The sequence below is a fragment of the Apostichopus japonicus genome, chromosome 23, assembly GCF_037975245.1.
Source record: "Apostichopus japonicus isolate 1M-3 chromosome 23, ASM3797524v1, whole genome shotgun sequence".
Taxonomy (NCBI): Eukaryota; Metazoa; Echinodermata; class Holothuroidea; order Aspidochirotida; family Stichopodidae; genus Apostichopus; species Apostichopus japonicus.
The window spans coordinates 14728962-14754212 of NC_092583.1; the positions used below are offsets into that span (position 1 = coordinate 14728962).

The 25251-nt window shown below is 37.1% G+C and overlaps 3 protein-coding genes across 57 annotated transcripts in view; 2 read left to right on the forward strand and 1 right to left on the reverse strand.

Moving 5' to 3' along the window:
- The first annotated feature begins 386 nt into the window (after positions 1-386).
- Positions 387-10836, forward strand: LOC139964739 (uncharacterized). Of its 4 annotated transcripts, XR_011792075.1 has the most exons (3): positions 387-618; positions 2759-4487; positions 4531-10836. XR_011792075.1 is itself a non-coding variant. In XM_071966665.1 (2 exons), the coding sequence occupies exon 2, from the start codon at positions 2839-2841 to the stop codon at positions 4012-4014; it is 1176 nt and encodes a 391-aa protein (XP_071822766.1). In that variant the 5' UTR covers positions 387-618; positions 2759-2838; the 3' UTR covers positions 4015-10836. The 4 variants fall into 4 exon arrangements, 3 of the variants coding, with proteins under 3 accessions (XP_071822766.1, XP_071822767.1, XP_071822768.1); XM_071966665.1 differs by having other exon boundaries at positions 2759-10836; XM_071966666.1 differs by having other exon boundaries at positions 604-740; positions 2759-10836.
- LOC139964736 (uncharacterized) lies at positions 5318-18377 on the reverse strand. 4 transcript variants are annotated; one of them, XM_071966659.1, is made up of 2 exons: positions 18178-18377; positions 5318-15696 (listed from the first exon to the last, which is right to left on the reverse strand). In XM_071966659.1, the coding sequence occupies exon 2, from the start codon at positions 15524-15526 to the stop codon at positions 13001-13003; it is 2526 nt and encodes an 841-aa protein (XP_071822760.1). In that variant the 5' UTR covers positions 15527-15696; positions 18178-18377; the 3' UTR covers positions 5318-13000. The 4 variants fall into 4 exon arrangements, with proteins under 4 accessions (XP_071822760.1, XP_071822759.1, XP_071822761.1 ...); XM_071966658.1 differs by having other exon boundaries at positions 18101-18377; XM_071966660.1 differs by lacking the exon at positions 18178-18377 and adding an exon at positions 17786-18062.
- Positions 18378-22621: 4244 nt separating this feature from the next.
- The window catches only part of LOC139964732 (uncharacterized), a 390976-nt gene continuing 388346 nt past the window's right edge, over positions 22622-25251 (forward strand). For 45 of the 49 annotated variants that reach the window (XM_071966600.1, XM_071966625.1, XM_071966626.1 and 42 more), the window contains exons 1-2: positions 22622-22802; positions 24308-24492. In XM_071966600.1, the coding sequence (XP_071822701.1) occupies positions 24333-24492 (160 nt within the window). In that variant the 5' untranslated portion in view covers positions 22622-22802; positions 24308-24332. Of the gene's footprint in view, positions 22803-22834; positions 23113-24307; positions 24493-25251 lie in introns of those variants that run through there. The other 4 variants (XM_071966651.1, XM_071966654.1, XM_071966652.1 and 1 more) reach the window with 2 other exon arrangements.

Sequence of the window (25251 nt, forward strand, 5' to 3'; positions counted from 1 at the left end):
GGTACCTAAGATAATCTAAAATAAATATATAGGTTTAGTAGAGTCATAAGCTAGCGATATGTAATTCTTAACTTCGATCGAAAATCGAAACTATAGAAATTCCACACTCAATCGCTTACTGAGCTGCTATCCTGAGGTGGAGCTGAGTTTTAACCTCGAAAACCATCCTAATTATCCATAAACGTGGCTGAAATAAATACAAAGTGTTTTCTACAGACTCTGGAATAAAAACATAAACATTTTTATAGACTCTTTCCTCTTTGCAGAAAGAAACACCAATTAAGATTTTCATTATATTAAAGTCCATACGAAGCTTCCGTAGCGCATTTATACACTAGGTGGAGCTTATTATGTTGGCGCAACTGCACTGATTTACAGATCTACATGTTATTTTCTACCCTGGGTGGAGAAGTTCAAAGCTGCAACCCCTGATGCTTTACGAGTATAGTGGTAACCTCTCTTCGTTTGAAAAAGCGGCTAAAAGTGCGGTGGTCGCTGTTAGTTACCCAAATTGTGGAGCAAATGAATAACACAAGCTAAAGTTTAGCAGACTTCTACAGTTTTATTTGCCTTTTAGGTTAGAAATCCTCGAAAGGGGCTACGATGATGAGTTTATTTGTGAGTTTTCTTTGGTTTACTATGTTGCTGTTTGTATTGTACCAGATCCGCTACTTTTACTAGCATAACTTGCTTTAGCCCGACTTATGTAGTCTACTGTGCTGTAGACATATATTCATACTGTAAGTATGGAACTTTGTCTATAAATTAAGGACTCTAGCGTAAGCTGTAGTGCACAACAACTAAAGGCCTATTTATACAATTTGATTACACAGTTGGATGGTTTGTGATCGAATCATGCATCCCTGAACTACATGTTTACCCTCATGCAATCGGTAATATTATTACAATATTAGAAACATCTAGGCCTAACTGTACCCTAACATAGCCAGGTTAAACTTAGGCTTATGTCTAACTTCAGCTGTGCTAGCCTATCTGTATATTCTATATAAATGCCCCAAAGACTTCCACACCAAATTTTCAAGTAATGTGCTCACTAATGCCCTGTATAAGGGGTGTTACTAAAACGAATGACAATTGCGTTACACATAGCGAATGACAATATGTTGTACACACTAAAAAATTGCGTTGACTAAAACGAATGACAGTAATGACAGCACAGACATTTGCTTCAACCGGATATCACAGTTCAGACTTCGTGGGTATCTAGATCTAGTAAAGTACGGACAAGATAAAAACGCACCTTATAGTAAGCGAAATTGTAAGTCTGATTTTAAAAAGTTAATTTAGCGTCATTTTTCCGATATTAATTGTTAGAAACTAACAATACTATAATCTTGAAACGGCTTCAGTTATCTTTCTATATATATCTACAGAGGTAAAAAGCACAGCACTCAAGCGCATTCTCACACAAAAACTTTCCCTGTGGTTTCTATCCGTAAATTACACCAAAACCCTGCAACCACGTAACATGCGATTTTCCTCAAATCATTTTTGCGCAGAAAACTAATAACAGCAGTTTACTCCACTCCGTTAATCTCTTTATCCCCACTCAACACTGTCCTTCGTTGTCCTTCGTTGTCATTCGTTGTCATTCGCTGTCATTCGCGAATGATAATTAACCCTGTACAAAGTCAATTGTCATTCGGTCATTCGCTGTCATTCGTTTTAGTTTGTCCCTGTATAAGTTCAGAATAGATAAGTAAGTAAAACTTTATTGCTCCATAAAAGGAAATAACGACACCCGCCCTTATCAAAAGTACAAGAATACCTATATTCATATATTCATATTTACACTTAAGATTTGAAAAAGTAAGAACATATTAAATGGAAGAAAACAGTTAGCATACCCAATAAATAAGCCAAACAATTAACGACTCAAGTTATTTTTTGTAAAGTATTATTGTAGGGGGATGAAGAAATTACAGTGTTGACTAGTCTTTAGTTGTGGAAGTCTCAGTCTGCCAATACCTCTCTTAATTAAGCTGTCTAAAAGGTGGTGATGGAAAGGGTGACTACAGTCACTCCACACTGTATCAAGCTTGGATTGTAGAAGGCACTGGTAGACAGTGTCAACAGCAGACTGAGAACCCCCAACTATGATTTCAGCTTAAGTAATCATATTATCAATACGATTCCTTTCTAAGTTACTGACACTACCACCCCAGCAAATTAGGCAGTATCTCCAGACTCCACAAATAGTAGAATTATAAAACATCTCTAAACTTTCTGAACGCACATTGAATAATAACATTTTCCAAAAAAAATATAGCCTAGAATTCAACTTTTTGACTAGTACCAAGTCAATGATCATTCAGCACCACTCCTAAATATTTGTATGATGAAACACGTTCTACTTCATTACCTTTAATAATAACGGGCGGTGGTAAAATACCATTACGTCTAAAATCAATAGTCATTTCTTTTGTCTTCGAGACATTTAATTGCAGAAAGTTAGAGTCACAGTAATCTACGAATGACTGAAGCTGGCGCAGGTGTGCCCTGTCATCATTACCATGGATGAGGCCAGCCATGGCGGAATCATCAGCAAACTGGAGGACAGGACATCCCTCCTCCAGAGATCTGCTATCAGATGTATATAATAGTTGACGGTCGTTGTTCCAATCACAAGAACACAGAACAGAACACAGAACAGCTTATATCTGATTGGCTATGCATCATTTGACAAACAGTGCAAACTGTTTTCAGTTATCAAATATTTCTGCTTTTTCATCCACAGAGATGGTGCAAAAGATTTTGCCATGATCAAATGGACGAGAGTGAAGAGAACAGGTCTTTCAAATTAGTGTAGACTAAAATATGGGAGGTGATAGATCTACTGTTACCATGGTAAAAACATCCCCAGCCACCTCAGACAAAGTCACTGACTTCAGTTCTCGTCATGAAGAGTTATCAAGCTTGATTACTCTATCCAAAGAGACAACTGATGTGGAATGTCAACAAGAGAATGTGGACCTGGTCCCAGCAGACATGGCTTGCTCACTGTCTCCTTCTATGAACACCGTAAGCCCTGATGGATCTCATCTTTTGTCAGAGGCTGCACAAAGAGATGATGTCATTGCAAGTGCTCCAAAAGATCCTCCATCGTCTTCGACTGTGTCGTCAACTTCAAGTGACACACGACACAACAAGGTTATTTGCTCCTCTGGGACAAGCCTTTCCATCATGATCAAACCTGCTGACCCTGTGGATCTGTTAGACCCTACTCCTGTCTATTTTACAGATGATCTAGAACATTTTCATGTCGTACAAGAAGAAACCGTTCCATTGGAGGCCAAAAGTGACGAAGAAATTGAAACTTTCATTCCACCCATTGGTGGTAAGCTGTGCAGTGACACTTCGTCACTCTCAACTTGTGTCCAAAAGCAATCACGTTCTATCAAGAGCTACGTCTGTGGAGAATGTGGGAAAACATTTGCCGCCAAGAGGAATCTCAGACACCATATCAAAGTAATTCACGTAAGTGAACAGACCTACTCGTGCCAGGTCTGTGGAAAAGTTTTCCGGCATTTTCATAACATGAATATTCATAAGCAAAATCAGAACCATTTTACAGCCAATGAGCAGCACCTAGTGAAGCCAAGAAGGACTTTTGAATGTCCAGTTTGTAAGAAGACATTCCAACAGAAGAGTAATCTGGTAGCACATTCTAGATTGCACTCAGGAGAAAGGCCTTTTAAGTGTTCGTATTGCGACAGGAGATTTGTTCAGAACAGTAACTGCAAGAAGCATGAGCTGACGCACACCCATCAGAGACCCTACAATTGCTGTCATTGTCCCAAAAGCTTTACGAGTAGTTGCAATTTACAGAGACATCAGATGTCCCACCATCAGGGTAAAAATTTCCTATGTCCATTTTGTGGAAAGTCTTTCACACAAAAATGGAATCTGAAGAAACATGAAAGGAGGCATGTCCAAGAGGCTTCAAAACCTCCCGTGATTCTTTTTCAGTCAAAGGAGATTGGTTCAAAATGACGGAATACTGTAACCAACTCCTCTGGGGAGCTGCAAGTAGTTTCATTAAAGCCAAAACTTGAATTTGAAGGAGAGTAATTTAAGTAAGATGAAATCAATGAATCAAACTATGAAGAGATGTGAAGTTTATGCTGAAACTCAGTACTTTCTAATTAATGATTATGATGTCCTCTTGGCTGAAAGAAAAGGGAGACCAACTTCTTTTGCATTGATGATTTAAGTCATTTTTTCTGTTCAGTTGGAAATTTTAATACTATGCACTGAATCAAATTTCATTTAATAATGACAGAAATTAATTTGTTTTATTAGATTAGATTCTGTTGCAAAACTAACATGGGAAAGTGTTAAGTCAATGTGTTTATTTTGAATTGAATTACCTCAGTACTTTTTAATTAATAAATGACTATTATGCTCGCTCTTGGTTTAAAAATGGTTGTCTTTCATAGTGTGTGCAAAGTGCAGCTTTATCTTAGGTAAGATGCAGCTTTATCTTAGGTAAGTGCAGCTTTATCTTAGGTCAAATTCATGGAATCTGGCAATCCCCTGCAACATTATGTAACCCAATTATGATATTGCCTCTAATTTGGTAACTTTCTAGGAGAGGAGGTGGTGTGTGTTTGTGAGGGGAGGTTCATGATTGAAGTTTTTGACATTCCACATTCCTTGGAGGAAATTGTGTGCCAATGCACAATGGTAGTTTAGAGGACTTTTTTCAGATGGGGGGAGGGTAGCTTCTACCAAGGTTTGATAATTTTCAAGTTTGTCAAGGACTTCATGGGGCAAACTGTATTTCTCTTTGCTGGCAAAGTAATGGGAAATCATGTATCACAAGTATCACATTATTGCAGGAATAATGGGAAATACTGTATCACAAGTGATGGTTTGGTTAACTCATACATCAACCTTGAGCGTCTCTGGAGTCGGCAAAGTATAGAAACATATTTGAGTAAAGGTTGGAAGTGAAAACTTATGTTAACTCTTGTTTGAAAGAGATTAGAATGGCATGGCTTCTGTCAAGAAAATGTTGGAAAATTTCCTTTTTCACTCTCACCCTCATTTCCATTGATCAAGCTAATGATCAATGTATAATGATCAATGATCAAGCTATTGATCAAGCTTATCAGGAAAGGCATTACATTTTAAACTGTAGACATGATTCTAACAACAATCCAACAAGGAGAATTTAAAGAACTACTCTCAAACTTAAATCCCCACCTCACTCCCCCCTGACAAAAAGAATAATAATCATAAAACATAAAATATAATCAAAAGAAACAAGAAATGAGAAGAAAGAGACCTCACATTGAGTTTCCAAATAAATATGGAGAAACATGATCTGTATAGTAAAACTGAACTGATCATTGATATACAGCAAGTTGGACAGTCAAATATTTGCATATCCACTTTAAATGTGTAAATAATAAATCATAATAATAACATTAAGGTAGAAATCAAATTGATGGCAGCTTGCATTTTTTCGTTTTTAATGGGAGGTATCCACATACACACATATTTCAATAAGGTTCATACTTATTCACTTTGTAGCATATGTCATGCATTCATTAGTTACTATGCTGATTAATCTAAAAGTGACTTTTGAGAGAAAGAACAGGAAAAGAAAAGAAAAATTTTGAATGATCCTACGGTGGTGGGCAAAACTATCAAATTCAACTCTTTAAAAATTTCCCACACTGGTGGAGATGATCCACTCTAGAGAAAACAATTAATGGTACTGATGGAAAGACTTATGAAGGTAAATCATATTTGTCACCATATTAAAACATAGATATAGTACATATGTATAGATAAACATATATAATAGAATATAAAAAAAGAATAAATAGTACTTGTTCTTTCTGTTTTTTTTAACTTTGCGGTTACTATTTGGTTGTTGTTTGTTTCATCTGTATGACTGGATGCAACAGCAAAATAAAATATTGTATAGGCTGCTTGAATTTGTCTTTTAATCTAAGAGAAGTGGGGTTACCCAAAGAGGAACCCTTTACCCAAGGGATCAGTCTCTGCAGTGCCCAAATACTGCCAGATGACTTTTGCCTGTGTGTGCGTGTGTGTACTTCTTCACATGATCAAATATGCTTCCACTTTTCCATTCTTGGTGTTAAACACCAAATAACATTATCATGCACTGGATCTTAATTACTCTACATATGATACTCATGCTTTGTCTCCTCATTCTATGTAACCATAAAGCAAAAGGGAAAAAACGATTCTGTGTGTGATAAACATTACTTGTTTATTAACACTCTCTTCAATATGCAAAGCATTCTTGTAACTGTACAGTGAAGAGCAGACTTGCTCTAAGCACTTCCACTAGTACCTATACTAGATTTTCAAAATGTCTCTGCTTCAACTATGGGTACAAGTCCATGATGAGAAGTACCAATATAGCCAACGACAGCACGATACAGGTACAAGTATGGCCTCACTATGAGTCTGTTGAAGTGTCATTAAGATATTAGGCAGTTTACATATTACAGAGCAGGGAATACTTAAGTGAATTTATGGGTAGCAGTATTTGTTGACTCTTTGAGTTTGGTCTCTTATTAATATATTATAGTTCCTGGGTAGATAATACTGCCATGTATACATCTTTGCATACATGTGTATAGCAACTTTACCACTTTGCATGGTATTCTGCGATGTGATACTGGAGAAATTATTTCCTGCAGAGAAAACTGTCAGAACTGGTATAATCAAGTGCTATTTATGAAATCTAGCAGCACGTTTCATGAAACCTTTGTTCGAGATTAATTATTGCAAAGAAAATTATCATACAAGGTTAAAACTTAAAATTACAATACAGACATATATACATGGAACTGGATATATACCGAAACTTCAAAATAACAGGAACAAATGGAACTCAAACAAAACAGTAACATGGCATATTTTTTATTCCCCTTCTTTTATCTTACTTTCTCAAAATTCTTATACCGGTGGAACTGGATGAGATTGAAAATATTGAACATGCATCTAAAGACTGGGTAGAAAAGGAAGTTTTGAGGTCTTCATTTATCCTTATCGGAACCGACTCTTTGTCAATCTCACGAAAAAATATATGCAAGAAGATACACCCAGGGATTCGTATCAGGTTTGGTCACTGGGTGTTCTATTGGGGAGTAAAAGTGAGAATGCCTTCCTAGTAATGCTCTGTAGTAGACAAGCATCAAAATGAGGAGGTGTAATATAAGCCATTGTCACTCAACATTGTAACCAAGATTTGGGTTGGTAATGAGTCAACGTACAGCTGTTTAATCCTTTGTGATCACAAGAAGACCACATCAAATCTTTACTGGCTTGCATCTACATGCTGACTTGTGCTGTAACTAGAGCAGACTTCTGTTACAGTACACCGTACAAGTCTACAGGATGACAACTATACATCCCGAGTTGCAGCAGTTAATACGACACCTTGCTGCAATGATAATAACAAGTACAATGTTCACAGTACTGACTAGTATGTGCATCAATAGTGCAGAGTATATATGATTCTTAAGAAATGCAGCAAGTTCCTGTTATGAGGACAGACACCAGAAGAATCTACAAGCAGGGGTGGGCAGAAGAATGATCAGACGAGTTACAGCGAAACTTTTATGACCTATCATGAGTCAAAATATTTTCCTTTCGTTTCAATGCAAATATTGCAAGTACAATAAGAAAGCTCTAGACAGAATACTTTTGATATATTTCCTTTCGTTCTTAAAATTTGACACAAACAAATAACAATCGAGCTGATATAAGTAAGCGAACAGAAAAGTAGTTAACTTGATAGGGATGATACTTGAGAGAGCTCTGTGCGTCTACATCATCATTTCACTTCACTCTGTGCAAAATGCATTGACAGACTTGCTAGCTTACTTTCTGTTGCTATGGTAAAATCCTCATGAGACTTCCCAAAGTGTGTCATAAATAATTGGTACACCACAGTAGGTTCCTCGACTATACTAAGTTATAACCTGATGTGTGATTACAGTGGCGTAGGAAGGTACTTTTGAGTGGGGGGGCTGAAGACTGATGGCCGGCCTGGGGGAGGGGTCTAAGGGGAGGGGGTGTCCCCCTCCCCTTTGGAATTTTTTGCATTTCCAGGTGGCCTCAGATGCAATTTGGTGCAATATAGCACACTTCAACACCCACTCCATTTTGTAAACTTAATTTTGTATTTTCACCTGGCCTTAGATGCAATTTGGTGCTCCAAATGAGATTTTTTTTCTCATTTGGAAATGAAAAAGGGGTTTTCTGACTTGCGGAGCGGGGGGGGCGGAATGATACTTCCGCCCCTCCACATTTTTCACTGGGGGGGCTGGCGCCCCCCAGCCCCCCCAGTTCCTATGCCCTTGTGTGATTACATTTCAGCACCATGACTCCCATCACACAGTTTACACAGCACCAGTTTAATGTGCACTACTTCATTTCTGCACTCTACCAAAGGATTTTTTGAGCCTAGAGTTGGTAGCCATCTCTTTCAGCCTATTCTGAACCAGTAACTCAAAGCTTTTACAAATTCTGTGCACAACCGAAGGACTTGTTGATGACCATCTCTACTAAACCTAATTTGAACCAGTCACCAGTTTTAATACTACACACATTATCAAAACATTTGTGCTGAATATGTTTTGCACAAACCTGTTTGGGATAAGGGTTTTTTTTGGCCAGTGATATTCACATGTTCTTGCATGTCACTACAAGTAAATAAATAATCCCAGATTATGCATATATTGTTAATTAATTTATATAAATTAATGATATGCGACAAAGTCATTCTTTAAGCGTATAGGTTAGCCGCACCATTCACAAACAGTTTCACCATCAACCATGAAAATGACTTCCCTATAATTTTCTGAATTTTTCTGTTTTACTACTACGTATATGAAATCTTTACAAGGTAAAAGAACACCTGCATATTTGTAAAATATTGAAAAATTTGTCAAATAATGATACAACCAAAGTAACACGATATGGAATATTAAAAATACAAATGGAACAAAGAAGTTATACATAAAAAACATCACAAACACAACTTTCTTTCTACAACATCATCACTGTAGGGTAGCAGGTTGTTTAAATTAACCAAAAAAATAGATGAACGATGTAAAACTTGAATATTAAATCATTTAGAGTCCATCACCACTTTCTACCCTCACTACCACCCTCCCAATACCCATATCTACCCTCTGTATGTTGCATTAGTTCTTGCATAGCATCCTGACACAATTCACACTAATCCAATGCACCATTGATTTCAAATGCACCAATGATATTGATAAAGTTACACTTCCTGCTCTTGGCTTCTTTAATAACAGAAGCCTTTGAACAGTGTCACTGTTTAGTCAGCCCCCCCCCCCCTTCACCTCCCTTTGTTAACCTTGTATTGTTTTCCTCTCTCTTTTCATTTCTTTTTTACAATTTATTTGGCAGCAATATACCTTTTCTGTTTACAGGTAACCACAGACAAAATACACTATTGAAAAATTTGGCATAATTTGGTGGAGTGTGTTCAAGGAAATCACAAGCAAGATTATCCCATTTTTACAGTTTTCTTTCTATTTCCTTCTCTGTATACCTGTCCTAAATTAAAAAAACAACAAAAAAAAACAGTGTGCATTGGATTTCAAATCACTGTAAAACAAATATGCTATCAATTCTGCATTTATACAATTGGATCACAGGCAAGAACCACATTGTTGTGTATGTTGACAAGGAGATGCAATACATTATACTAAACTTTGTGTGAACTTCCAACAAATGAAGCACGGTCAGGCTGGCAGGCAGGCCTATAAAACCTGCTACCTGTGTACCTGTTGTTGTATAGGCCTCTAAGATGCATAAACATGTAAGAATCTATGTAAGTATTGAAGAAACCAATCAAGACTGGCATACAGTGGTTCAACTTGTTATGTTTGTTTTATCAATGTCAGCTTGACAAATCAGACAAGCCTGAGAAATCTCACCTCTCTTCAAGAGCTAAAGACAAATAACAAAACATCCTACAAGCAGCGCTACTTTTCAGTTTTAACTTTAACACATGTTAAGGACTGAATTTAGTTTCTGGGACAGACTTTCTAACAATCAATGGCAGATTTACTAGTACCATAATGATTAACTAAATCAGTACTAATGTTAGTTATTCTTTGTTTGCAGACAGTGAAAACAAAATGTATTAATAAGCAATGGTTCAAAGGACAATTCTTATGGAGAGCATTACAAATTTGAAACAAAATTTGTCAAATTGCTTTAGACTTTCTGTTTCTTGATTCACTTGAAACAGAACAACGGTGATCTTTGTCTCAAACAGTATCTGTCACTTCAAACACAATACAACTATGAACAAAACTACAGTATGAACAAACAACTCTACAGAGTAGAACCTCTTTTAGAGGGTTTACACTACCTGAGCCCAACCAGCTCCCCACTCCCCAAGATAGAATATTTTAGGAGGATATTTTACACTGTCACATGGGCATTAATTCTTCTAAAAAAAGCTTGAAAAAGGTTATTATGGTAGGTATAGCCACTAACAGGTCCATGAAGTCCAGAAAAGGTCCTCATAGAGCAATATTGACTTACTTTTACCATCCTCTGAAATACATCTATGGTAACATCCTGGTTTATCTGAAATATTGTTACCAAATATTTGAGACGATCCTTGTCTGAATACAACCCTGAATAGAAGTCCAAAAGCGAAATGTATGATTCATGTCATTTTTTTGTTCCTGATTTTGCCCTCTCTCTCCCTCCACTTAGTAGCACTGCCCTCTCTCTCCCTCTCTTAAGTATCACTGCACTAAGGTTCTAAAAAATAGGTAGTCTTCACACAAGGATCTATGCTTGAACTTGTTTGCTTTCTATAAAAAGAAAATCTTCATTTTTCCCAAATGATACAATAGTAGTAACTGGAAAAGCCAAGTTCTAGCTTTAGTAGATTCGTTCAAAATTCAGACGGGTTATAGTGGGAAACTTAAACACAATTGGTGATGGTACAAGTCATTCACTTAACACAATTGACGATGGTAAAAGTCATTAACTGAACACAATTGATGATGGTAAAAGACAATAACGTAGTGGGATGGGAAAGAAGCAACATGCCAATATCAGTTAAAGGTCTTTTAAAACTAACAAGTTAAAATGTTACCATAAAAAGGTAAATTTTTAGATCAGATTCAGAACTGATCTAAATTGCCTTTGCATAGTAAAACATGGTAAAATCAAATCAAGAAAGCATGTTATTTTGCAAATCTGATTGAATGGTGAAAAAAGTGCCAATTTTTTTTCAAGAAGATCAGACAGAAAAGGACATTCTAATATATACAAAACGTTGTGCCTACATACAACTGTCCAGAGTAGGCTGCAGAGGGGGCTGCAGCCAGGCTGCATAGGGCAAGTTTCACATAGTTTTACATAGGTATGCAGAGACAATCTCCATTATTTAATACAGAGTCAGCCCTGCTGCAGTGTATTTTGCAGCTGCTGCAGCTTTTCCTTTCGACACTGTGCCCAAGAAAGAAGCTTACTACAGGAAATAGGTCAAAGACTCAAAATGAGATAAAAGGTAGGGCTTTTGTCTTATATCTCAAAGGTATTGTTCTTTTGCAGAACTAAATTATTTTGCAGCATGAAATATCAGCATGTTTTCTTGTATTTATTAATTTTTGTTGTTGTTTTTATATTTGGGTTCTAGAAATTTTAAGATGAATACTGTCAATATTGTGCATGATGACAAGTTGACAAACCTGTTGTTAAATTGTTTATAACATCATTGTTTTCATTCCAACAAGATGACAATTCTAATACAAAACGGCTGGCCGAATTCATACTTCCTGAAACAATTTATGGACAATCAAAACCAAGTTAATTCATGAAAACAGATAGGCCTATTGAAATATGAATGTTTTAAACTTTTATAGACTTGCTCAAAATAAAAATTCCCAGAAGAGCTCTAGGTCACTCTTGTAACCTTAACTAAGCTCCATTCAATCTTGAGTTAAGACCACAAAACTGGGAAGGATTTTTCTCCATGGCAGTTTTGAAATATTTTGATCCCCACATAGCAAAATTTTGTTAAGGAAACTTTGCCTTCACACAATTTGAACCTTTTTTTGGAGGTATATAGTTCAGCGAGCATATATGACACAGTGCTTTTACTGTAACTACAACTGGTTGTCTGTCAGACACGTTTTCATTGCCAGTCAAGACACTTGCATTTTCTATGACACTGAACAATCCTCAAAACTTATCTCAACGAATGTTTTAGCAAGCATTATGAATTACTTGAATATGTAGCAATTTACATAAAAATGGAAGAATGGCTGAAACTATGCAGGAAATTAATCATTTTGATTATGTACTGAAAATGTACAGTATTAAATAAATGTAGAGATATGCACATTTCATGGGCTTTCTGTTAAATGACCAAAGATTAGCAAACTTGACATTATTAATGTAGCATTCTGTTGCAGGAGGATAAACAAAATGACTTGAGCAAGTAGAATCCATACATGATCATTTCAACATTCTTAAAAACTACTTTCTGACTGAACCTAACAGTGATGAATCAACTGAACCATTCATCACTTTCTTCAAAATTTGCTAACATATTGACAGAAACACCTTTTCACAATTTCATAATTGCCGCTAGAGTTGCCACAGGACAATTTTCTTTGAAGCAAGTGCTGTTCTTCGGGCAGTTGTGGAAGATTGGCAGTCTTCCAGTCAACAGCACACCAGCATTTGGTCTGATTAGTTTCAATAAATGTTATTCCATTATATTAACATCAATAATTTGCTTTATTGTCTCATTAAGCACAAACTTTCTACTACTTAATTCTGGTGTTCTTTGAATCACAGTTATTCTCAGAGAATACTTTACCATGTCCTTAATTTCATTTTACATCTAAATGGCTGGTTACTTAGTTGGCAATGATTCCTGCATCAAAACACACAATCTTCACCTTACTATTTGGCAGTCCATTCAAAGAGACAAAATTCTGACTTCATTGCACCAGTAGTCCTTATACAAAGGCACAAAATATATGAATTCCTCATCTTTGCTCTCACTGTATGCTACCTCGTAGTCTGTGTCCTCTCCCTTGGAGTCGCCCATTTTTAAGACATGACCCTTCCACCACTCTGTGACTCCCTCTTCCATCAGCCAAAGATTTTCGATAACTTTGCCGACAAAGTCTTGGAGGGTGACCTCGCACACTACGAGGTCACCCTTCTCAAAGTCGTCTTTTGCATCCTTGATCAACAACTTAACGGGGCTCTCCTTAGCAAACTCATACAAGATGGTCATGCTACACCTGGCTTGTTCAACAACAATGCCTCTGTGCCAATCACGACAGCCATTGCTATCGTATACAAAATGATCTATGACTTTACCGTGGAGACATTCAAATGATACTTTACGCCCAGTCCTCCGTGAGGATTGCTTCTTCCTTGGTCTTAGGATGGGATGATCGGGACCAGGTGAGTACATCCTTTTACGCTCCTGACTGATTGCTTCCATTCTCGATTCACCCGCTACGAGTTTCTCAGATTTATACCGAAAAGCATCTTCTTCATTCTGCCTAATGAGTTTAAGTAGACTCGCTTTCAACTCTTGAAAAGGCTTCTGCTTGCCCGTCAGTGACGAGTGGAGTAACTTGCTCTCCCTTGCAAGTTCCAAGACGATGCAGCGATACTGAAGCTGAACTATAACGGCCTTTTCTTTTTCCTTGTTATCCAGTTTCTCCAGATGATCTTCCATTTCATCAGGTGTGCACCAAAGACCACCGTATAGTTCTAACTTATCCGTCAACTCAGACCTTTTTCTATCTGTACTCTGTACTGTGACTTTCTTTGAGCTAAGTATCTCCTGAGTTTCATCGTCACTTATCACTTCTGATTCAAGATGATCTTCCTCGCAGGTTTCGTCCACTTCCCCGTCCCCCTCCTCATCTTCGTCTGATACATGGGGGGTTGGCGGACGTTGAGCTGTCCAAGCAAATTCTTTGCCAGGGAGCTTCATCGACAAGTTTAACATATTTTTCAATACACACTGAGCCACCCCTTTACATTGTCCAGGAGTCACATGGTACCGCATCAAATCCTTGTACAGCTTTTTGCACCTTTCCTCCTTCTGTTTTCCGACTGGCTCATCTAGAGACGAAGAGCCAGCTTTCAACTTGGCTTGCAGTTCCTGTATCTGTTTCGTCAATTTTGCATTTAGCTTTTCAACCTCTTCCAATTCCGCATCGCCAGAGGCCTGCTGTTGCACCAGCCTTACTTTCTCTTTCTCTAACTTCCTCATCTTACCTAACTGTTTTTCCATGTTTCCCCTCTCGGCTTTCTCTTTGTCTAGCTCTGCTTTCAAATTATTCTCACTTTCCCATGCCTGAGTCATTTGTTGCCTTGCCTTCTCTTTCTCCATAGTTAGACAAGATATCTGGTTTTTCAGTTTAGCAAGCATGTCACCCAATTTCGCCTCGCTCTCCTCCTTGTCTATCAGCGATTGCCTCATGGCCTGTTTTTCTTTCTTATCTGGACATTCACAGATGGCAATGTCGAGCGTATTCGACTCCTTTGTCATTTCTTTCATCTTGCCTTGCAGCTGATCTATTCGATTCTCTTTCTGCTTTATCACAGATTTTAGAACTTGTACCGTTTGGAAAGCCTCCTCTTTGCTTTTTTCTAACTTCCTCTTTTCCGCATCTATTCTCCTCTTTTCATGCTCTAATTTCTGCAGTGCAGTTCTACTTTGGAAAAGACCCTGAGACTGCTTTTCAAAGGTCTCAGAGTGAGACTTACAATTTGCTTCAACTTCTTCAAACTTTTGCATCAGTTCCCGCCTCTCATCCCATATTTCAACATTTGTCTTTCTCAGGGACTCCATTTCAGCTTCCAAAGATTCAGTTTTCTGCGTCATTTCTATGAGATCTGCGCTTTTCCCCTCCAAAAGCTTATCCAGTTTGCCTTTCTCTAAGGCTAGCTTCCGTTTCCCTGACTTAACTGAAGTCAACTCATTCATCAATGTGTGATTCTCTTTATCTTTTGCTTCCAATTCCGACTGAAACAATTTGTTCTGTCTCAAAGTTTCGTTTTCCTTGGCACGGTAACTCTGCAATGTAGAATGCATGGATTCAAGTTTACTGTTTAAGGCTGAAATTTGGCTATCCTTGTACATCAAAAGATGCATCAGTTTCTCTGTCTGATCTACATTGGACGTATTATTCCTTAATGGCTGGCCTGCCTGTGAAGACCCTTTGTGGTGTTTAGGCAGTGGGTAACCTGCTTGGTTGACTGAGGGTGGCAGAGCACTTTGTGCCGACGTCAATGATTGCCCTGGCACAGAATGCAAGAGTGACCTTGGATCATGACGGGCCTGTTCCGCCGCCATGACCGTCTGTGTCATGTGAGTATTTCCATGTGTGAAAGACAAATAGAGCTTGCCATCGTGGGCAGTGATGACACGAGCACCTTGTGATGCATTCCTGTGGGCGACGTTCTGGTACGCCATGTCTCATGCTTGTGAAAACTTCCAAAAGGGAATACTGTTTCTATTTCTTCATGCGTCTCTACATCAGTTACATGTCTTCAGCTGAGCTGGATTATGGGCTTTCTTCAGAGAAAATTTTTTTTAGCAGAGATGTTGTAAATTCATCCTGGATGTCTTGTCATGGATACTCTCTGAAAGAAACAAACAGATTCAATCGTAAGTGCAAAAACATTTCTACGTCTCACTATCAACAATGTTCAATGGAAGATAAGATAGCTCTATAAACATTCAGCTTGCAACAAGACATGGAGACTACAACGTCTTAGTTGACATTAAAACTTGAATATGAAATAATACAGTTGGATTTGGTTCCGGATCAGCTATGATCTTTACAAGAGAGATCAGGATGATCCAAGTTTTAATGCTTATATTGAAGATTTAAGATTTTACTATTGAAAAAAAAAAAGAAGAAACAAAGACAAGTTACACATATAAACAGAAAAGTATACAAGAATCAGTATTATAAAATAACAACCACAATCTGAAACCCAAATATGCTCACCGGAGGCTATCATAAGTTCATGAGTTGTAGCCATACAGTAATAAAGGATTACATTACTGTTATAACCTTTACTTGAATTGTTATGCTCTTAATTTCTTTGTTTTTACATTTTTACATTATTTCTTCTCTGTCCTTCTTGACACCTTCATTACAATTCCATACACCCCCCCCCCCAAAAAAAAAAAAATGAAGTACTTCAGAAAACAACCTTAATTATTTCAGCTACCCTGTGTCATCCATTCCACCTCTGTAAGATGCTGATTCACACAGAGTTCATATCCCTGTTCAGTAGGTTGGCTACTGAACTATTTCAGAAAGCTCACTACTTAAAGCTGTACTTTCTTACTCAGGATGTAAGTTTTATCCTGGGCTTCCACAATTCAGTACCTGTCCTTTTAAGTATGTTTGGCACAAACGATAGTACGTTTACTAGGTGAATAAAGCTGATATATATACATCATCTCTCTCTCTGTATGGCGTTCTCTTTATCAAATCCTATTAACTGGCATCCATGAACTTCTGTTTGTGCAACCAAACACAACATTACATATAATGGATGAAATGGCTGTCCAGGGGCAGCACTGGTCAAATAGGATATGAACATTCATTAACAACCAGAATGCAAAGGAGAATTGAGGTTCCAAATATCACAAGCTTCTAGCTAATCTTACTAGTAAAGAATTATTACTGCTTTTAATGTCCATTTATATTTCTTTTGGGGAGAATTTTTTGAGGAGGTTTCTGAGTGTAATATATCAAGTAGTTTGGGATTATCACAAGTTTCTTGGTCTGCATGTGACATTGAAAGTGTTGGAATAGTTGTACATCCATTACTATCAGTAAGCAACTTTATAGCATCAATTTAAATTTACCTCAAATTCTTTCCCATAAAATGACTGAAAGGTGTTGATTGAAATTAACATAGACTTATAGTTATTTCAACTTGTACACAGGGGTATATGTCCATTAAATTGGTAAAAATGACAAAATATATTGTCATATAGCCTCGGGCAGTAGGCATCTGAGCTGCAATAATATCCAGGGTGATTGGAGATGGGTGGCAGGAAGGTATTGAACTAAAGTCACTTACGAAGGGTTGGAGAGGGGGATAAAAGATTAATTGGAAGATATCAGGTAACACAGCATGTAGGGTGGAAGCCACTGGGCAAATCCTGGGCGAATTACACTTTGAAAACCTTGTTTTGTCATAGATTCAAGACATTTTTGGAACAATGTTGTTATTCCAACAACAAATTGTTTTATTACGTTCTTGTACAGTTTGGTGATGTCTGAAACTTAGTTAAGACAATGTGGTGAAAGTTAAAACCAATGCGGTTGGTACTGTCTGACGTACACTGTTCAAGTGATCCACTCATGAAAATTAGGCCTAGGCTATAGCCTAATTTACAACTTAGGACCCTAGGCTTCCTGTCAACCTGAATCAGTACCTCTAAGTTTAACTACGAGTCTTAGCCTGAACTAAGTTTGGCTAGGCCTAGTCTAATAACGTTAGTAGCCAATATTAGTGCAATTCAAGGTAAAGGGCCTATACTTGGTTGATTACTACGGTGATAAAGTCATTCCAATTGTTTAAATTTGAATAGGTTGTGTAGGATTTAGGGTACGGTTCAGTGTCCTCACCTCAACTTCATGCACAAACTTCAAACATCTCTTCATTATCAGGCTCATAAAACGTTACCACTATGACAAGAACAAACCCGTTTTTATCGTCACTTTACTGTCGATCAGGCCGTTGTCTTTATTCTCAAATCAATTGCAAGATAGTGATAAACAAGGCAACGATGCGAATTCAGATATATGTAACTTGATTATCGTATATGTTCATGCACGAAGTTTAACTATGGGTCCTAGCCTAAACTAAGTTTGGCTAGTCTAATAACGTTCGTAGCCATTATTATTGCAATTCAAGGTAAAGGCCTATACTTGGTTGATTACTACGGTGATTAAGTCATTCCAATTGATTGAATTTGAATAGGTTGTGTAGGATTTAGGCTACGGTTCAGTGTCCTCACCTCAACTTCATGCACAAACTTCAAACATCTCTTCATTATCAGGCTCATAAAACGTTACCATTATGACAAGAACAAACCCGTTTTTATCGTCACTTTACTGTCAATCAGGCTGTTGTCTTAATTCTCAAATCAATTGCAAGATATTGATAAAACAAGGCAACGATGAGTATTCAGATATGTCACTTGATTATCGTCTATGTTCATGCACGTACTAAAGTTTCACTACAGATAAACAACTCCACACGCGTTGAATCCTGTTAAGCTGTCATTGAACGTCTTTGAAGAGCGCGTACAGTAACAGTTTACTCACAAATATTTCTGGATTATTAGTGTCAGAGCATCAAGGATGGTTGTTTGCTGAATGTTTACTGATAGAACATTTGAAGGATGTCTTCCAACATTATATTATGTTTATTTACGTTTTTTTGAGACATTAAGCTACAATACTTTGGACTTTTCTAAATTTATTGAATAATTCTCCCAAACAATAGCAATAGCTCAGAAAAAAAGAAAAACAATTGTTATAAGAAGAATAAAAACATCTTATATTTAAGAAGGGCCTCCATACAAAATGACAGTAATACGCTGTTTACACTATATCTAGAGTACCATTTCTCAGATACGAGATGATAAACCGAGTTCTAAGTTCCAGTTTGTAAACCGGTCGGACTTATTTCTTCAATTTGTTATGGCGACGCCCGAGACGCAGCTTGTTTTTAAGAGTATAATAAAGAGCAATCACTGCTTTACGGCCACGTCAGCAGTACTGGGTTGCCTTTTTTTTTGTATTTCAGTTATGACTCATTTATAAATATTGAGAATGAAGGCTGTTTGCATTAAAATATTTCAAAGGAATATGTCAAAAAACAAACATGCAGTGGCCAAAAAAATGAATGATTCTCGTGTTTGTTCGACTTCATTCCCGGTTGTCGTAAAACATGATTTTTCATTGCTCACAAGCGGTCTAATTTGTCTTAACACACTTATGTCATTATAATTCTTATATGAAAGGTGTAAGGCTGAGAACAGGGTTTATTTCTGACGAGTAGTGAAGATTGCTATATTTGCAACGACCCGGTCAAGGGAATCCTGGAAGCGGTCACGGTCCAGGAAATAGGCCACCGGCAGATGCAGCCATAGGCGTACGGGACCATTTCAGTTTGGGGGGGGGGGCAGAAACTTTTGTGCCCGAAAGTTCCCGTGACACTATCTAAGCGGAGCGCCACCGTCGGTTGGCGCGTAGCGTACAAGAAATTTTTGGGCAAAAAATGCTTCTCAGACTGCCGGAAATGGCACTTCTGAGGCCTTGCAAGTTGCATCTAAACATTCTTTATTTTATAATCTCATGTTTTAGAAATTTACACTTCCCCCAAAATTTGGTAAATTAGAAGAAGAAAAAATGGTAATATCACTTTGAAGGGGAAAATTTTTTTAAGCTCCTATTTAGTTACCGTATTTATTAGTTTAACACAGTACTCAGCTACCTCCAGAAAAACATACGTTGTTCAACGACACGTAGGCGGGATAATGTGGCTGTGTCGGGTGAGACTGCAATTTGTCTCACAAAAAAAAAGTATAAAAAAAGCAAAGAATATGATAAACCTGTACTTCTAGGCTTGTAGGCACCCCCCCCCCCACCATCCATGAACAAGAAAACGTTTCTTATATACACTCATGTCGGGGATGTCCAGGTATACAGTTGACTAGTTAAACAAAATTTATAGTGCAAAAAGCGTGGTAGCCCAGATGAGCTGCGCTTACGGTGGTGTTACACGGATATATTCGGGCAACATGATGCTTAATAAAGAAAGTCATTAGGCCTAAATTAATATTAATGTCACAAAACAAATAACATAAAACGCTCTCCACAGAATTGTCGGGCAAATATTTGAAAAAGATTCGGGCAAGCTACTGCATATATATATATATATATATATATATATATATATATATATATATTTCCCTCTTAGGCGAATTTTCAGGACTTTTGCCCGAATTTCTTGTCCTCTGGAAACAAAAATTGGGGGGGCAGTCTGCCCCCCCCCCGCCTCGTACGCCTATGGATGCAGCATATTTAGACGACCACTCGATTCTTTCACCAGGGAAGCTAAAAATGCATTTCAGATAGACATTTTTCTCGCAGTGTTTTCTGAGCATGTTATTTCGGGGGGGGGGGGAGGGGGTAAGCCTGGGGAAGCGATCCGTTAACCACCAAGGGGAGCTAAAAATGCATTTCAGGTAGATATTTTTCTCTCGCGTTTTCTGAGCATGTTATTTCAGGGGGGAGGAGGACAGGGGAGGGGAGCCTGGAGGGGAAGCGATCCCTTTACCACCAAATTCTGGCCATATACTAGGCCGCCTTTTATGATGGCATTTGATCCAAAACATGTTTTAACTTTATATAATAAATTGAAGTCACTTTGAAGGAGATTTTTATTATTTCGAGTTTGCCGGCGTACAGTACAGTTAATTTTCCGTAATGGTACTCTTTGTAGACTACGCAAGCCTCAACCTCAGACAAAGCAAATTTCGCGGGGCCTAGCAGGTTCGTTCTCCCAGCTTGCACGTACTCGACATAGTGGGATTATTACATAGTTTATTCATATAGCGCTGGCTCGCATAGGCTATACTGGTCTGTAACGATGAAATCCGTGCGTGGGAGGAGTTTTAAATAGTAAGACCTAAATGATATCGAGTTTACCGTCAAGATGTTGCGAAATGTTCACTTTAATAAATTAATTAATTCATGTCTTAAAATAATACTTAAAATGAAATTAATTTCCGATCTTTAAAAGAAGAACATTCTTATTAAATTATTGTTCTAAATTCTAATCATTAAATCCGACATGATATTTTCGAGATATGGTTAACTTTAAGTTCGCTGCCCGAATAAGATCTTGAAGTGGCCACGTTGTACAGAATGCACCCCTGGTGCTTTAAATCTGACAATTTACACAGAATAACCACTCTTTATAGGCAAGTCAAGCCGTAAATAAGAAATGAATGAATGTTAAGAAATGAATATATAAATAAATAAATGAATAAATAAGAAATGAATGTTGTGTTGTGTTAGCTTGTGAATGGAGTGTTAGCTCAGTGGTTTACGCCGGTGCTTTTCAATCATAAGGTCCCCGGTTCGAGTCACTCCCAGATTAATGTATGTCGTCCAGTTACAGAGTTGTTGACAATTAACAATTCATAATTATGGACGTTAAATATGAATGTAAGAGACTGACTTCGGTCAGCTTGCGGCTTTGACAAGCCTATGAGGCTTCTTTGCGAGTTCCTGCTTGCAGGAGGATCTAATATACATACATACATGTGTAGCAAGTGGTATGACAGATATATAGTAAATAAATAAAGAACAACACATCAGAAAAATTCCACTTCACGACCGGTTCGGCAGTCGAATGAAAAGTAAAAAATGTAACACAATGAAAGTATGACGCTAGATAAGTGTACGTTGCAATGATGGAATTAAAACCAAATAAATCATGACTATACAGGAAGCGGATTAAGGAGCAAAGAACGGATTACATATGCTTGTAGAACTGATAGTTGTTAAGTATTGCCAAGTATTGCTGACTGCCAAGTATTGCTGACGAAGGTCCCAGGGGGACCGAAAATTCCAATATATTTTCTAAAACTTACTCCTTATTTGTCAATTATGAGTCATATCTTATTTCTCTGGTTTTCTCTAATAACATTTTCTTTTGGAGTAAACGTGGATTTTCGTTATATTATATATATATATATGTATAATATATATATATCTATGTGTGTGTGTGTGTGTTGTGTGTCACGTTCTGAAATTATCAGTTCATAATTGTGCAGCAATTCCTAACTTATTCAAGTTAATTTATTTGGCATTTCATCGGCACCGCATTGTTTCATTGTGACAGCAAAGGTACTGTCAATGGAAGCTAGTTTAAATATACGGTTCTGTTTTATCTAATACTAGATGACTGCCCTCTTTAATTTCTTTCCCGCTTCTTAAAAACGAAATCAACTTGTGCTAACTTCTCAGCGAATTTTCTATTCTGTCAGAAGCTGGAGAATAAGGACAAAAGCTAAATTGAAATAGAGAAAGAAAATAAACAACATAATCGTACGTAGTTTGTAAATTTCGTGTTCATCGTGTTGTTCGATGCCGAAGCGTTGGATTGTAGCACTTATATATGGTTGGAATTCTTTTAAAGTATTTGCAGACGACAGTTTATAGGTATGGATACCTTAAGGTGCTCATAAAGCGATCAGGATTCACAAATACAAAGTAGCATTTTTGCTGTATAAAAGTTGCCAATGACAACTGCTTTTCCAAAATATCTGTATTTTTTTGTAAAGGGACATAGGAAAATCAAACATCTGCTGTCATTTCTTTGACAATGTCACGATTCATAAAAATGTTTCTAAACTAGCGTATGTTTGAAATGGAGTTCACGTACTACCGTATTATATTTTACGCTGTCTTTTGCACATTGAACTCTTCTTGCTTGTTCAGTGAATAGCGATATACATGTACTGCTAATAGAGCTTTCAACGCTGTATACACAGCTAACTAGCTGCTTTACACAGTACAGTAGTTACCGTGAAGCTGACACTTGTTGGAATTCTATACTTACGCTAATCGAGCTAACACCAAAATTCCTGTTTGTAAATATAAAGTTGTGAACGAGGAGATGACACTCATCACGGATGGTTGGTAAGTTTATAGGAAATGTTATTAATTAATTTGAATTGCAATGTTTTCTCTTTCAATCGTGAAAATAATGTGAGACCTATTGCTTTTATTACGAATATGCCTAGTTTAACGTTAGGTCTAACACTAACAAACAGTTACAGCACTTGGTATCGCTGATTCTGTCCTCGGGTGAGTAACGGAAAGGGTGTGTACATTGGCGGGGGTGCAAGTACAACCCAATCATTTTGTAGAAGCCGGGCTTGTATGGGAGTTGAAATTCTCTTGACTTAGGACTCCCACAATTAACGGCGTCGTTTCAATTCATGCAAAAGTATGATTTTATTCATTCAGGTTGTTGTTGTTAGTAAAATGCAAAAGAACAGTCTTCGGACGTTACTTTACTTCGGATCCAACATTAGGTCTGGTCTAGTCTAACTTCATAGTTTACAGACGACACTTGTTATACAACGCTGTTTGTTAATATTCCATTAAAATCAGAGCAGATTCACTGGTAATCGGTTAGCAGTACAAAAGCAATGTCAAGCTGAAATAAACAATAGTGACCAAAAATTCCTGTTTACTTACTGCAAATGGAATGGCTTACTAGGCTATTTATGACTACTTTTTTAAATCTAGTAAAGTGTAATTTTAGTACTAAGACCTATACAGATGTATTTCACTAAAACCATTCACACAAGTAATAAGAACCTTAGGCCTAGGCTAAATAAGAGTTAAGCTTACATTTAGACCCACTGTTGGTACACATTAAATAACAGTGTTGTTGATAATGATCAAGATGTAAGCTTCATTGTACATGTAAAGTCAAGTTAAATTTTTGTTTGTATAAATTATGATGACATACACTACATGCCTAGCAAGGCTAGCATTGTATTGGAGTACCGTGTTTCCCTATTCCTGATATTATCATATCTTGATTTATTGCTACATTTCTTCGTAATAATCATGAAAAGGAATCAAAGCACTTTAATTTACAGTGTGACATGTATTTTAACTCAAAAGTTTATTTCATGTATTAAATAGTATAGACTGTTTTATCACTTATTTATGACAAACCAATGTGTACAGTTTATAATAGCATTTGTTAGTTTTGTTAAAAATAATATTTTATCTGTGCAACACTTGTTTAATATTTTCAAATGTTAGTAGCATTGTTATCATTATGGATAAGATTTTGTTAAGCTACTTGTATACTACCTGCTAAACTGTTTGCAGATCTACCAAACAAGTTTAAAGAAGTGTTTAAAACGGGATGAATTGTGTATATAATTTATATCATACAGTAGAATTTTTGACATTGTCAAGTTAGTTTGTTATATTTTGTAAACCACTAACGTTCTTTGTGTGAAAAGTGCTGCACATTGTCTAAAATATATCATTTGCATCAGAGGACATTGATTTGCTGTGCTTTACCAGGTAATTTATTGCCTGGAAAATATTAGCCTCATCAGAGCTAAATTAAGTAGGTCACATTAGAAAGTACCTTTTCTTTTATATTTCTGATGCAGCAGTGGATGCTGATAAACAGACAAGATGACGAGCAGATCAATGCGAAGAAGCAGAAACGAGAGGCATACCTCCAATGTGAGTGTTATGTCCTCTACAGCTGCCTCAGAGCAATACAGCCACCACCCTGCTCATTCTTCCCTCTCAACTGTGTCTGCAGCTCATAGCCTATCATCCTTAGCTAGAGGTAAGAATTGGAGAAATATGATTTGGGCATTTATCTACTTTCAGACAAAATTCGATTGGAACAGATTGAGGCAGAGTATAGGATGGTCAAAGGCATTTTATATTTGTTTAGGTAATGGATGCCTTTGAATATATTTTGGCTGCTTGCTTAATCCTTGATGTATACTACCAAAGTACCTTCTTTTTAAATGAAAATGATAAAATCATCCTTACTTCGTTACTAAAGTAAAGGCCTCCTACGAATTTTGCAATATTTTGAATATTTGGTATGTTCGTCAATATTCTCTTTTGTATTTTCATCACTCTGAGCTCTGAATGTTTTTTATTGGTATCATAAATAGTTCCTCAAGTTTGGATAACAGTTAAGATGTCATATTTTCATGGTGGAACCACCATTCAAATTGCAAACAGACCAAAACTTCAAGGAAAATGTACTGACCTCATCTTCCTCCCCTCCCACACCCCCCCACCCAAAAAAAAACACAATCGGGGAAAGAAATAACAAATTTTAATATATTTAGTGCATAAAAATGACAATGAAAAGACACAATTGGCTAAAAGTTTTTGAGAAAAAAGGAACTTGTTTTCCCAAGATTGCTGTAGGCCTACTCAAGTTTAGAAAGCATTGCTTAAAAGTCACACTTTCAGTTGTGTGTAAGACAATGTAGGAAAAATGTATGGACATCTCTGGTTGTCATTTCAAGATTTAGAATCTTGCTTATTCAAACACAGTATTTAAAGGATTGGTTCAGTTGTCACA

Excerpts from the sequence above, each read along its gene's own strand:
- LOC139964739 (XM_071966665.1), top strand. The coding sequence starts at position 2,839 with ATGGGAGGTGATAGATCTACTGTTACCATGGTAAAAACATCCCCAGCC.
- LOC139964736 (XM_071966659.1), bottom strand. The coding sequence starts at position 15,526 with ATGGCGTACCAGAACGTCGCCCACAGGAATGCATCACAAGGTGCTCGT.